The sequence below is a fragment of the Salmo trutta genome, chromosome 9 (genome assembly GCF_901001165.1).
Source record: "Salmo trutta chromosome 9, fSalTru1.1, whole genome shotgun sequence".
Classification (NCBI taxonomy): domain Eukaryota; kingdom Metazoa; phylum Chordata; class Actinopteri; order Salmoniformes; family Salmonidae; genus Salmo; species Salmo trutta.
The window spans coordinates 19,801,348-19,815,119 of record NC_042965.1 but is presented as its reverse complement, the minus strand read 5'-3'; the positions used below and the strand labels follow the sequence as shown (position 1 = coordinate 19,815,119).

General features: G+C 42.6%; 1 protein-coding gene across 3 annotated transcripts; it reads left to right on the top strand.

Annotated features, from left to right (window-relative positions):
* Positions 1-4,197: 4,197 nt before the first annotated feature.
* LOC115200130 (DNA-directed RNA polymerase III subunit RPC4) lies at positions 4,198-13,371 on the top strand. 3 transcript variants are annotated; one of them, XM_029762897.1, is made up of 10 exons: positions 4,202-4,371; positions 5,412-5,613; positions 8,720-8,888; positions 8,991-9,034; positions 9,152-9,309; positions 9,420-9,544; positions 9,647-9,818; positions 9,932-10,182; positions 10,283-10,435; positions 12,517-13,371. In XM_029762897.1, the coding sequence occupies exons 3-10, from the start codon at positions 8,721-8,723 to the stop codon at positions 12,634-12,636; spliced, it is 1,191 nt and encodes a 396-aa protein (XP_029618757.1). In that variant the 5' UTR covers positions 4,202-4,371; positions 5,412-5,613; position 8,720; the 3' UTR covers positions 12,637-13,371. The 3 variants fall into 3 exon arrangements, with proteins under 3 accessions (XP_029618758.1, XP_029618757.1, XP_029618756.1); XM_029762898.1 differs by lacking the exon at positions 5,412-5,613 and having other exon boundaries at positions 4,198-4,316; XM_029762896.1 differs by lacking the exon at positions 5,412-5,613 and having other exon boundaries at positions 4,203-4,371.
* The last annotated feature ends 401 nt before the right edge of the window (positions 13,372-13,772 follow it).

The window sequence follows — 13,772 nt, the reverse complement described above, 5'->3', positions numbered from 1 at the left end:
TATCTCCACCCTTGGTAATCCATGGGACAAGAAGAGACTGGTACTGGATGCCTGCAAAGAAAAAGATTATTGAAGATAGAGATGTGCTTGCATATTCTAAAAATTGTTTGTTGGTCCTGCTGTAAGTGGAAAGAGCAACCTAATTCTTTGAAGAAATAAAATGAAAAGGCTGATATTGCCACAGGCCAATATTATGTGGCCGTTTGAGGCTGAAATAACACATATGATCATTGAATCATAAAGACAGTGTAGGACAAAAGGGAATCTGGAAAAATATGTGTAGACAGCCTTAAGTGAGGTAATTAAGTGCATATTGGACATTCATAAAAGCTGTTTATTCTCTCTAGGGCATTGGTGACTAAATACTCTGTTTGCTGGAGCATTGTCTTTATTTAAAGATACACTCTCTGTGATTTCCCAGGACTGGACTGTGTGAGTTATCACCCAGCACCCAGGCTCTTTTATAGGGCTTGCCAGCCACAGCTTACTGATTCCATCAAAATGCAATCATTCATCATTAGACATTCCAGCCATGCAAGGACAAGATGGAGGTGGCTGGAGCAGCAGGGGGGAGCAGGGTCACAACACAAATTATGCCGCATTTACATGCTAGTCGGAACTAGGAAACTCTGACATTTCAACTTGCTAACTGCTTGAACATAACACAGCACGTATACTACAACCAGTTAGCAAGTCGGAGTTTCCTAGTTTCCACAAGGACATGGACACAGCATTAAGGCGTTTGAACGCTTCCCAGCTGAAACTGTTCGTAAGAGTTTGTGCATATATTATAAAGACATGTGACGTTTTTGTTGGTTTGGACTTTGGTAAAGGTTTTTTCAGCTGATCGGTCACACAACATTTTTTCTGAGGCTAGCTGAAGTTCTTTAGCCAAAGTCCGTGATTGGTCAACTTTAGAGATTCTTCAATAAAGTCTGACTCATTTTCATGCACATTTTGCACGTCAAAATGAATACAGATTTCTTGAGTTATCTTAGATTAATTCTAACTATTTTGAGGAGGTGTATACTGGCTACGGCACTCTCAAAATAGACAAACAGTAGGCCTTCTTTCTAGTTTTTCTAAGCAATGGTTTTAAGGGAGTATGCGAGCACACTTGTTCAGTTCGCCAAGCCCAGCCAAACTGAAGCATGTTGACGCATAGGCCTACTGCAAATGCTGCAGGCTTGTTAGACTATTACTATGCTTTCATGCAATTCCTGAACTATATAAAAATAACACACCCAAAACAAACAAATTGTTTGTTTATAAATAGTATGTTGATCTATGGCTTTGTAAATGTACATATGTTTTCTGTATTCAAATTGCCTTACCAAACTCAAATCCTGCTCACAAAAAGAGAGACCATGTGTAAGGTTCTGTATTTATTTTCTTAGTCAACCTTGTGTTCTGTTTCTTTGTGTTCTTAAACGTAGGCCTGTTTCTTTGTGTTCTTGAACGTAGCCCTGTCTTTCATTTTTGTTCATTGAGTTCACCTGTGTTAGTTACTCACCTGGTCTCATCAGCTCCTTGTTTAGTTCAATTCATTCTGTTTGTACCTTTGTGAGGTATTGTTCGTTTTGACTCTACTAAGCCTTTTCCTAGCCTATTTGTGAGAACCAGTTATAGACTTCAGTCCCAGTTTTGATCCACCTGCCTGTTTGCCTACCTGTGTATGACCATTGCCTGCGACCACGATTTATACCTTCTGCGAAGGTGAAATAAACACCTGCCACGCTCTGCGTGTGAATCTACACCTTTTTCTTCCTGAGTATTCATTACACCATGCTATTGAAAGTACTGGCGCTTCTAGTACAGAGAGCGTGAAGAGAGTGATGGTAGGGAACAAGAGTAATCATGTATGTATTAGAGTGGAAAGTTGTGATGGTGTTTGATGCCACCACAGGGCCGCATCTACACACTATCCGATTAACAAATTACGTAAAGAAAGAGATAGGTGATGTAAAACTAGCCCGGTTCATTGGAAATGGTAGACTGCTAATATGTTGTGTTAGTCATGCTCAACAAGGGAGGATTCTTCAAATGGAAACTCTCAATGGAAAGAAGATCAAAAGCCATGTCCCTGGAGCTTATGCTAAGTTGAGGGAAAAAATGGGCCAACCCACTGGGTACAGAGGTCAATTCAACTACTAGTTTTGATTTACATTTGGTGGATGCCAGGTGCAGAGAGATATAGAAACAATCATGATGTCTCATATGCAGAGGCTGTAAGACAGATTGGGGGAACTACTAGGTGGACAATGGAGCTACCATGGCTGCTCTCGTAGTAAATGGACCTTCTGTCAGAACTGATGCTTCTACTAAGGCCTGTTCAGAAATCTTGCTCCCATATTTGTGCTGTGTCAAAGGACACTGACTGTAAATAAAATGGACTTAATAGCTTTCATTGGAAAGGTTATCAACACAACGTGGATTGTGGAAAGCAGAAATGCCAGGTTAAAGATGATTGTAGATACGTCAAAGGCGTTATTAGTGTAACAGATGTCATGGTTGACATGATTTTTGAAATGCTGAATAATCCTAAGGATGAGTCTCAGCATGATAGAGAATGTTTCATGAGGTTGGGAGGGTTTTGTGGAGGGGGAAGGTTTGTTAGAAGTTATTAAGGATTTGTTTATTTATACACAAGAGAAAAAAAAAACGCAACATGTAAATTGTTGGTCCCATGTTTCATGAGCTGAAATAAAAGATCCTAGAAATGTTCCATAAGTACAAAAAGTTTATTTCTCTCAAATGTTGTGCACACATTTGTTTACATCCCTGTTAGTGAGCATCTCTCCTTTGCCAAGATAATCCAGCCACCTGACAGGGGTGCACCTTGTGCTGGGGACAATGCAAGGCCACTCTAAAATGCGTTGTTTTGTCACACAACACAATGCCACAGATGTCCCAAGTTTTGAGGGAGCGTGCAATTGGCATGCGGACTGCATGAATGTCCACCAGAGCTGTTGCCAGAGAATTTAATGTTCATTTATCTACCATAAGCCACCTCCAATGTCATTTCAGAGAATTTGGCTGTACGTCCAACTGGCATCACAACAGCAGACCTCTACAACAGGTTTCTTCACCTGTGGGATCGTCTGAGACCAGCCACCTGGAAAGCTAATGAAACTGTTGGTTTGCACAACCAAATAATTTCTGCACAAACTGTCAGAAACTGTCTCAGGGAAGCTCATCTGCAGGCTCGTCATCCTCACCAGGTTCTTGACCTGACTGCAGTTCGGCATCGTAACCGACTTCAGTGGGGAAATGCTCACCTTTGATGGCCATTGGCACGCTGGAGAAGTGTGCGCTCCATGGATGAATCCCGGTTTCAACTGTACCGGAGCAGATGGCACACTGCGTGTATAGCGTCGTGTGGGTGAGCACTTGCTGATGTAAACATTGTGAACAGAGTGCCCCATGGGGGTTATGGTATGGGTTGGCATAACACAACAGACAATGAACACAATTGCATTTTATCGATGGCAATTTGAATGCACAGAGATACCGTGATGAGATCCTGAGGCCCATTGTCATGCCATTCATCCGCCGCCATCACCTCATGTTTTAGCATGATAATGCACGGCCCCATGTTGCAAACACAATTCTTGGAAGCTGAAAATGTCCCAATTCTTCCATGGCCTGCATACTCACCAGTCATGTTACCCATTGAGCCTGTTTGGGATGCGCTGGATCTACGTTTACGACAGCATGTTCCAGTTCCCGCCAATATCCAGCAACTTTGCATAGCCATTGAAGAGGAGTGGGACAACATTCCACAGTCCACAATCAACATCATGATCAACTCTATGCGAAGATGTGTAGTGCTGCATGAGGCAAATGGTGGTCACACCAGATACCGACTGGTTTTCTGATCCACGTCCCTACCTTTTTTTGTTTTTATCTGTGACCAACAGTTGCATATCTGTATTCCCAGTCATGTGAAATCCATAGATTAGGGCCTAATGAATTTATTTCAATTTAATGATTTCCTTATCTGAACTGTAAAATCTTTGATATTGTTGCATATTGCGTATATACTTTTGTTCAGTGTATTTTCTTTGTAGTACAGAATTAGGCAACCCATGATTGATCGCACAATCCAGCACAGTAGGAGGCAGCAAGCACATTAAACGATTGTTTGTATAGCACCTTTATACCATAGAAGAAGAAATCCTGCGCATGTTTGATCCGCAAAAAAACACAAGATGCAACGTCACGTCTATCTGTCATGGCGCTGTACAGCAGTCAATGTTGACTTTTTGAGTAGACCACTGGCTGAAGAAATTGACACGGTTTTACTTATAGAAGGGGTACAGTACATTTAAACGCAATCTTGGTTTGGTGAACATCTATAGAAGTAATCAGGTAATTGTAATAAGACAACAATCTCTAAACGCAGTCAGAGTCCTTGCTAACTAATGTAACCCGCGTGCATTGTTGCCATGTGTTGACAACTTCTTGATTCTCAGTTGTGGTAGCTATAACGTTGTCTAACTACCAATAGCATAGGCTCTATAAAACTTGAAGAATGTGGTATCAAAGACAAATATAAAGCTATGCGCATTCCATCCAATTATTCATATATACAATAGATGACGCTGCGTTGAAGCCTCCATCTTGGCACTCCCCTACCATTATAGTTGTTGGCATGTTTATTCTATAGCGGACACCATAATGTACATGTGTTAAACTAATTCCACAGATGGCCGAGTGTTTGCGGGTTTTCGCTCCACCCTTGTACTTGATTGATGAATTAAGGTCACTAATTAGAACTCCCTTCAACCGGTTTTCTAGGTCTTAATTGAAAGGAAAAAACCTGCAGACACTCGGCCCTCCGTGGAATGAGTTTGACACCTCTGTCTTAATGTATACTTTTTAAATTACATTATGTGAGCTAAACAAAAAATATATAACATTTTCCTTAAAGTATAATTTTTGGAGATGACTAATGATACTGTCCCCACTACAATAATAAAAAATAAAAAAATAAAAAAAATGTAAGTTTGGCCTTAATATTTAATAGAAATACTGTAGAATGCCATTAATTCCACTGGGGAGTGTTATTGAGAACCCAAGGGGGACTTTCAACACGGGGACCCCTCAAGGGTGTGTGCTTAGTCCCCTCCCTGTTCACCCACGACTGCAACACCAAGTTTGTTGACGACAAGACGTGGTAGGCCTGATCACCTTCGGCAATGAGACAGCCTACAGGGAGGATGTCAGAGACTTACATGCTGACCGCGTGGGCGAGCGTTGCAAAATAAATATACACATGTTATTCAGTCATTGCACCCACACTGCTCGCGAGCTTCTGCGTAGCCAGGCGCTAAAATAGAGCTTGGTTCTATTTGTGACGCTTAACGCTCTGCAAGTTCTACCTCTCCCATCTCTTCATTGGTTTTTAGGAGCATATACCTATGTGGGTGATTGAAAGATGAACTGAGGTCCACGCTCCAGTTGGTAGTTGTAATGCACCTTAAAGTTGGTTGCCAACTGCCGTATAAAGTCCAAAGAAGAAGCCTGAAGAAGGAGAGATTACCAGGAAACAAACTTTTACCCTTTTATCTGTGGATTCATTGTCGGAGTAGAGGACCTTGTGCATTTCAGGTAAAATAACAACCCAATGTTTATATCCCAGGACAAATTAGCTAGCAACAGCAAGCAAGCTAGCTAAATTGCCATAAATGTTTAATGCTTTTTGACCAGTCCCCAAATTAATATAGGTGGTTCAGAGTTTGTTTTGATATTTCAACCTGCTTATCCTGAACGCGTCTGGTGTGGGGTGTGGGGGGGGGGGGGACAAAATCAACATGCGCGCGATGGCTCAGCATGTTAGTTGTGTGGTACCAGGACAACAACCTCTCCCTCATCGTCAGTAAGACCAAGGAGCTGATCGTGGACTATAGGAGAAAGGGGAGAACTCTCCGCCAACCACATCGACAGGGCTGTTGTGGAGCGGGTCGAGCGCTGTATCACCGCATGGTATGGCAAAAGCACCGCCTTCAACTGCAAAGCGCTACAGAGGGTGGTGCTGACAGCCCAGTACATCGCTGAGGCCGAGCTCCCTCCCATCCAGGACCTCTATATCAGGTGGTGTCAGAGGAATGCCTGAACAATTGCCAATGACTCTAGTCACCCAAGCCATAGACTGTTAACTCTGCTACCGTCTGGAAAACGGTACCGGAGCATCGGCTCTCGGACCAACGAGCTTAGAAACTTCTTCGACCCCCAAGCCATAAGACTGCTAAATAGTCAATTAATGGTACCTAGTGTGTGGGAAATGTGAATGTGTGTGGGAGTGTCAATGTAGTGTGTGTATGTGTGTGTGTGTGTGTGTGTGTGTGTATATATATATATATATATGAGTCTAGTGAGTGTGCGTAGGATCAGTGCAAGATAGTCAGCGCAGATAGTTTGGGTGCCATTAATATGCATACACACACACACATACCAACACAAACATACAAGTTACGCACACACATTCACACTTTTACTCATCAGTAGCTGCTGCTACTCTGTTCTTTATTTTACTCTTATCTATCCTGATGCCTAGTCAATTTACCCTGCCTTTATGTTCATATCTACCTCAAATACCTCGTACCCCTGCACATTGATCTGGTACTGATACTCCCTGTATATAGTTCCACATTGATCTGGTACTGGTACTCCCTGTATATAGCTCCACATTGATCTGGTACTGATACTCCCTGTATAGCTCCACATTGATCTGGTACTGGTACTCCCTGTATATAGTTCCACATTGATCTGGTACTGGTACTCTCTGTATATAGCTCCACATTGATCTGGTACTGATACTCCCTGTATATAGCTCCACATTGATCTGGTACTGGTACTCCCTGTATATAGCTCCACATTGATCTGGTACTGGTACTCCCTGTGTATAGCTCCACATTGATCTGGTACTGGTACTCTCTGTATATAGCTCCACATTGATCTGGTACTGGTACTCCCTGTATATAGCTCCACATTGATCTGGTACTGGTACTCTCTGTATATAGCTCCACATTGATCTGGTACTGGTACTCCCTGTATATAGTTCCACATTGATCTGGTACTGGTACTCTCTGTATATAGCGCCACATTGATCTGGTACTGATACTCCCTGTATATAGTTCCACATTGATCTGGTACTGATACTCCCTGTATATAGCTCCACATTGATCTGGTACTGATACTCCCTTTATATAGCTCCACATTGATCTGGTACTAATCCTCCCTGTATATAGCTCCACATTGATCTGGTACTGATACTCCCTGTATATAGTTCCACATTGATCTGGTACTAATCCTCCCTGTATATAGCTCCACATTGATCTGGTACTGGTACTCTCTGTATATAGCTCCACATTGATCTGGTACTGGTACTCTCTGTATATAGCTCCACATTGATCTGGTACTGATACTCCCTGTATATAGTTCCACATTGATCTGGTACTAATCCTCCCTGTATATAGCTCCACATTGATCTGGTACTGATACTCCCTGTATATAGTTCCACATTGATCTGGTACTAATCCTCCCTGTATATAGTTCCACATTGATCTGGTACTGATACTCCCTGTATATAGCTCCACATTGATCTGGTACTGATACTCCCTGTATATAGTTCCACATTGATCTGGTACTAATCCTCCCTGTATATAGCTCCATTATTGTGTATTTTATTCCTCTTGTTACTATTTTTATTATTATTTTTAAACTCTGCATCGTTGGGAAGGGCTCATAAGCAAGCATTTCACAGTAAAGTTTACACCAGTTGTATATGGCGCATATGACAAATACAACTTGATTTGAAGGCCAGCGGGTCCCCCTCTTGGGTTCTCAGCTGAAGGTATGGACCACAGCAGGCTCCATGTGAACTACAATCCTGACGCTCTGTTTTAACGTTTAGAAACGTTATTAATCCTTGCACGCGATACGGTTTTGCAAAACTTTTGGAACTTTATATGCTCGCATACACAGTTTAGCAGCGGTTATAGCAGGTGCAGTGAAATGCTTATGTTACTAGCTCCTAACAATGCAGTAAATGTCACAGGTACACAAATAATAAATACACCTTTTGGCTGTGGAATCTGACTTTGGCTGTGTTATCTAGTGGAAACTTGCGCAAAGAGCGTTATTTTAATACCTCAATGGCTAAAAGAGAATCTGGCACAAGCAAAGGACCAGTGAGAATTTGCAAACTGTGAGCTTTATCATGCTGCGACTTCACAAGCACTGCCAATCACAAGAGTAAAAAAAAAGATAATCATTGATTGTGAGTCATAGCCGCAGGAAGTAGTTTGGGGGTCGGGGTGCTGCGATTTATTAACATATTTTTTTCCCGCGCTACAGGCGGCTGTATCATCGTATTAATACAGGACTAGTAAAGGCCTAGTGCACTACTTTTGTAAAAATGTATTTTTTTAATCCTGATTTTTCAGGGAGTGCTTCTGCACCCCTACTTCCTCCGGCTATGTTGTGAGGTATTTCACACTGAACATTTTTACATGATGTCGGGCAGTGTCACATCAGGGCATTTACCTCAGGCAGCATATAGATATGTGGAATGACCCAATGGAATTGTAGTCATGATAAGGGCTACATGCAGATATACTGTAGGTGTTCTTGTGAAGACTTATTGAATGAAGCCATGTGGATAGTTATCCATTTAGCTTTCCTATACAATTTTCTCCCTAATTGCTTTGTCCAGGATGGCGGAGCCAGGCTCAAGCGACCCTGGTGGCCCCTCTAGCACTCCAGCAACGCCTGGAGGGAGTGGCAGGGGATTGGTGATGGGACGCCGGCTTCCAGCTACCCTCTCCACCGGCCGCTTCCCTTCCATGCGCACCAAAGACCTCACCTTAGGAGGGGTGAAGAAGGTAGGCTCAGTGAATTGTATGGAGTGTTTTTAATGGTCTATCACCAGCACTTGTGTATTTATTTAACTAGGTCCATCTTGACTTCCATGTTTTATATTTCAGAAAACCTTCACCCCTAACATTATTGGCCGAAAAGCTAAAGAAGAGTAAGTACAGTTGTTCTGTCTGTGACAATATATGTGATTGCATGATACTGAAATGTTTTCCAGCACATACTAAAGGACCATATGTTGTAAACAGAGTTTTACTTTCTTCTACTATAGGCAGAATGTTGATGCTGGTCAAAGGAGGGAAAAGAGAGAGAATGATCGGGGTCGTGAGCGAGGTGGTAGGGGTGGTCGGGGCCGGGGACGTCCAGAAGTCATCCAGTCCCACTCTATCTTTGAGCAAGGACCTGCAGAGATGATGATGAAGAAAAGAGGTAGGATCAGGGTCATTCATTCAGCTGGAATTCCATAACATTTGTTATATGGTATCATTACCATAATGATGTATCATTACGTTTGAACTTTCTTCCTGTGCTCTATTCAGGCGGCTATGAAGGTGAGAGAGATGCACCAAGTGTGGGTCCCTCACCCATCATCAACATTAAGAAGGAGAAGAGGGAGACAGAGGAAGAGACCAAAGAAATTTTGCGCAATCTGGAACGAGACAATGTGAGTCCTCCGTGTACCTATGTCTCATCATACTGTCGGTCTGTACAATAATTGTCTAGTTCCTTGTCCACTTGTGAGTAATTTACAACTAATTTCCACCAGTTCCTGGATGACCCTCACCTAAGGAGTGATGTAAGGAGCTGCCCTGTTCAGCTGCCCCTGGCTGTGTCAGGGTGGGGATTCAAGGAGGAAAGTGATGTCACTGATATAGCCTTCAAACCAGACAAGTCTGAGGAGGACATTGAGGCCATGGAGGGAACAAATGCAGTCAAAGGTAACTATAATCACAGCTCTTACATCGCCAACCTTCATGTCAGTTCAAATGAAACAGAATGGCAAAACAATCTACTGTAACTGACTAGGCCATTTGTCTCCCTCTCTCTTCAGTGAAGCAGGAGCCAGAAGATGCTCCAGAGGTCAAGAAGATGGATCCCACTTTCAGGCGACCTCCACTCCCTGAGCCTGAAGTTTTACCTGAACTGCTGGAGACCTGGAGTCAGAGCAAAGTGGAGGAGCTGTTCTTCATCCAGCTCCCTGACTCTCTACCAGGGCAACCGCCCACCCAAGAGGTCAGGCCAGTGAAGACAGAGATGCAGTCAGAGGATGGACAGTCCATGCTATTGAAAACTGAATCTCAAGTAGGTATTCAGGTGTATTAAATATGTGGTTCAGAAAGCAAGGCTACTGTGTACTCTGTATACGATCAGTTTGTTTGTGTGTCTGTCCTCTGTGGAATAGGAGGAGCAGCAGGAGGAGAACAGTTGCCATTTGAGGGACCTGCAGGAGGGTCTGGTGGGACGACTGTTGGTGCGGAAGTCTGGTCGGGTGCAGCTCATACTGGGGCATGTCACACTAGATGTGGCTCTGGGAACCTCGTGCGCTTTCCTCCAGGTCAGAGAGAACACAACCTTTGGCTGCTCATAGTTGGTTAAAATTAGTGTCTATGGATGATGTCACCAGAAACACTTATCTTTTTCTATTTGTTTTACTAGAAAACATAGAAATCTGATGTTTTCACATACACTATATAGACAAAAGTATGTGGACACCCCTTAAAATAGTGGATTAGGCTATTTCAGCCACACCCGTTGCTGACAGGTGTATAAAATAGAGCACACAGTCATGCAATCTCCATAGACAAACATTGGCAGTAGAATGGCCTTACTGAACAGCTCAGTAACTTTCAATGTTAAACCATCATAGGATGCCACCTTTCCAACATGTCAGTTCTATAAATTTCTGCCCTGCTAGAGCTGCCCCAGTCAACTGTAAGTGCTGGTATTGTGAAGTGGAAACGTCTAGGTGCAGCAACGGCTCAGCCGCGAAGTGGTAGGCCACACAAGCTCAAAGAATGGGATCGCCGAGTGCTGAAGCACGTAGTGTGTAAAAAAAAACGTCTGTCCTCAGTTGCAACACTCACTACCTAGTTCCAAACTGCCTCTGGAAGCAACGTCAGCACAAGAACTCTTCGTCGGGAGCTTCATGAAATGGGTTTCACTGGCAGAGCAGCGACACACAAGCCTAACATCACCATGCGCAATGCCAAGTGTCAGCTGGTGTGGTGTAAAGCTCGCCGCCATTGGTCTCTGGAGCAGTGGAAACGCGTTCTTTGGAGTGATGAATCGAGCTTTACCATCTGGCAGTCCGACGGACTAATCTGGGTTTGGCGGATGCCAGGAGAACGCTACCTGCCCCAATGCATAGTGCAACTGTAAAGTTTGGTGGAGGAGGAATAATGGTCTGGGGCTGTTTTTCATGGTTCGGGCTAGGCCCCTTTAATGCAACAGCATACAATGACATTCTAGATTATGTGCTTATAATGTTGTGGCAACAGTTTGGCTAAGGCCTTTTCCTGTTTCAGCATGACAATGCCTCTGTGCACAAAGCGAGGTCCATACAGAAATGGTTTGTCGGGGTCGATGTGGAAGAACTTGACTGGCCTGCAAAGAGCCCTGACCTCAATCCCATCGAACACATTTGGGATGAATTGGAACACTTACTGCGAGCCAGGCCTAATCGCCCAACATCAGTGCCCGACCTCACTAATGCTCTTGTGGCTGAAATAGAAGCAAGTGCCTGCAGAAATATTCCAACATCTTGTGGTTATTCTTCCCAGAAGAGTGGAGGCTGTTATAGCAGCAAAGCGGGGACCAACTCCATATTAATGTCCATGATTTTGGAATGATATGTTCAATAAGCAGGTGTCTGCATGCTTTTAGTCATGTAGTGTATGTTGATGTTGGTGATGAATTTAATGTTGTAAAAAGGGTGGAATTTTCCTTTAAATCTTCACTTCTCTGTAGGTGTATGTAAACATACAGTTGTGGCCAATTAATATTGGCTCCTTTGCACTTTTCTTAAATAATTCCCTATTCTAAAATAAGTTGAAATAGAAAAACACTTTTTGGTCACCACAAACCTAAGTTTACAATTTGAATTTAAAAAATAAAGACTAAGGGAATGGACAATTATTTCCACCCCAGAGGTAGTACTTGGTTGCACAGCCTTTGGCCAAAATAACTGCAGAAATATACTTATCGTAGCCATCAATAAGCTTGCTTCACCTTTCTACTGACAATTTGGCCCACTTTTCAGCAGCAAACTGCTCTAATTCTTCAATACTTGAAGGATGCCCTCCATCAACTACTGTATTCAGATCTCGCCATAGGTTTTGGATGTGATTCAGATCTGGAATCTTCGCTGGCCACTCAAGAACAGTCCAACATATCCTCTTAACAATTCCTGTGTGCTTTTTGATGTGTGTTTGGGGTCATTGTCATGCTGGAAGACCCACAACCTTCAATGGAGACTCAATATTTGGACACTGGGTTGATCATTGGACCACAAAACACCTGACACTGCTGATTTCATGATGCCTTTTTTTCAAACTAAACTTTTTTTAGACAAATTAGGAATTATTAAAGCAAAGTGCAAGTGTGCCAATATAATTGCCTCTCCCCCTACCCCCTTAGGAACTGGTGTCAGTTGGAACAGGAGAGGGCCGGACTGGTGACTTGTCAGTGCTGGGACACATCAAACACAAATTGGTCTGCTCACCAGACTTCGAAGCCCTGCTGGAGAACAGAGTATGACGAACCAGGACAGGACGAACAGGACAAATATAAGCAACCACCATAAGGCCAGGGTTTCTATAGTACAGTGGGGACCACATACAGAATAACACAGACCATGCAGTGCTGTGTAAGGACAGTAGTACCACAAGCAAACATGGCACCTAAAACCTATACATGTTTTTTCAGGTGTCCATTGTTGTAACTTGGCCCTGGATAGTTTCAGAATGCGAAATAGAAAGTCTTGTAACACAAATTTCCTACCACTAGTTTGTGAGAAAAGCTGGCTTGTTTACAGAACGTTTTATATATTTTTCTCTGCTGAAAGTGATGGGGAAAGATTACCTTGTTTGAGATGTGTGCTAAATGACTCCAATAAAGGGTAGGTACAGTATTCTCTCATAAAAATGATTAGCTTACATGAATGTGCCAAATTCCAAATGTCCTATTTAGTGATGTAATGGTAAAGAAAATAGGTGGGTAAACTCTGATTGCCGGTCGCACTGTAAAAATGAACGCGCTCTATCCTTTTTTTTTACTGTCACAAAAAAGGTGGCTAAACTGTCTCACAAAAAAGGTGGGTAAACTGCATTTACTTGTGTTTACCCTCCACTACACCACTGGTCCTATTCCAGTTTTATAAGCAGATCACACTATCAGGTCGAGGCTTGGGAGGGATAAGTGGAGCAGTAATATTTTCCATGTAAATGCATACCTAAATGACTGGATGGAAGATGAATAAAAATAACAAAAGTTCCTGTGTGCTTTATGTATTCATATACTTATATTAGCACTGAAGCTCTAAAGTATAGGTCACTTGTTATGCTTCAAACATTTTCATTGTGATCCATATCTTTTCAACTTTACATGATGCGAGATGAGGATTTATCAGGGTCTAGTGTGGATTGCATAAGTATTTTTACTTAAGTAGTTTTTTGGGGTATATGTACTTTACTATTTATATTTCTGACAACTTTTACTACAATCCTAAAGAAAATAATGTACTTTTTACTCCTTACATTACTCCTGACACCCAAAAGTACTCGTTACATTTTGAATGCTTAGCAGGACAGGAAATGTGTCTAATTGACGCACTGATCAAGAGAAGATCCTTTGTCATCCCTACTGCCTCTCATCTGGAAGACTCACTAAACACA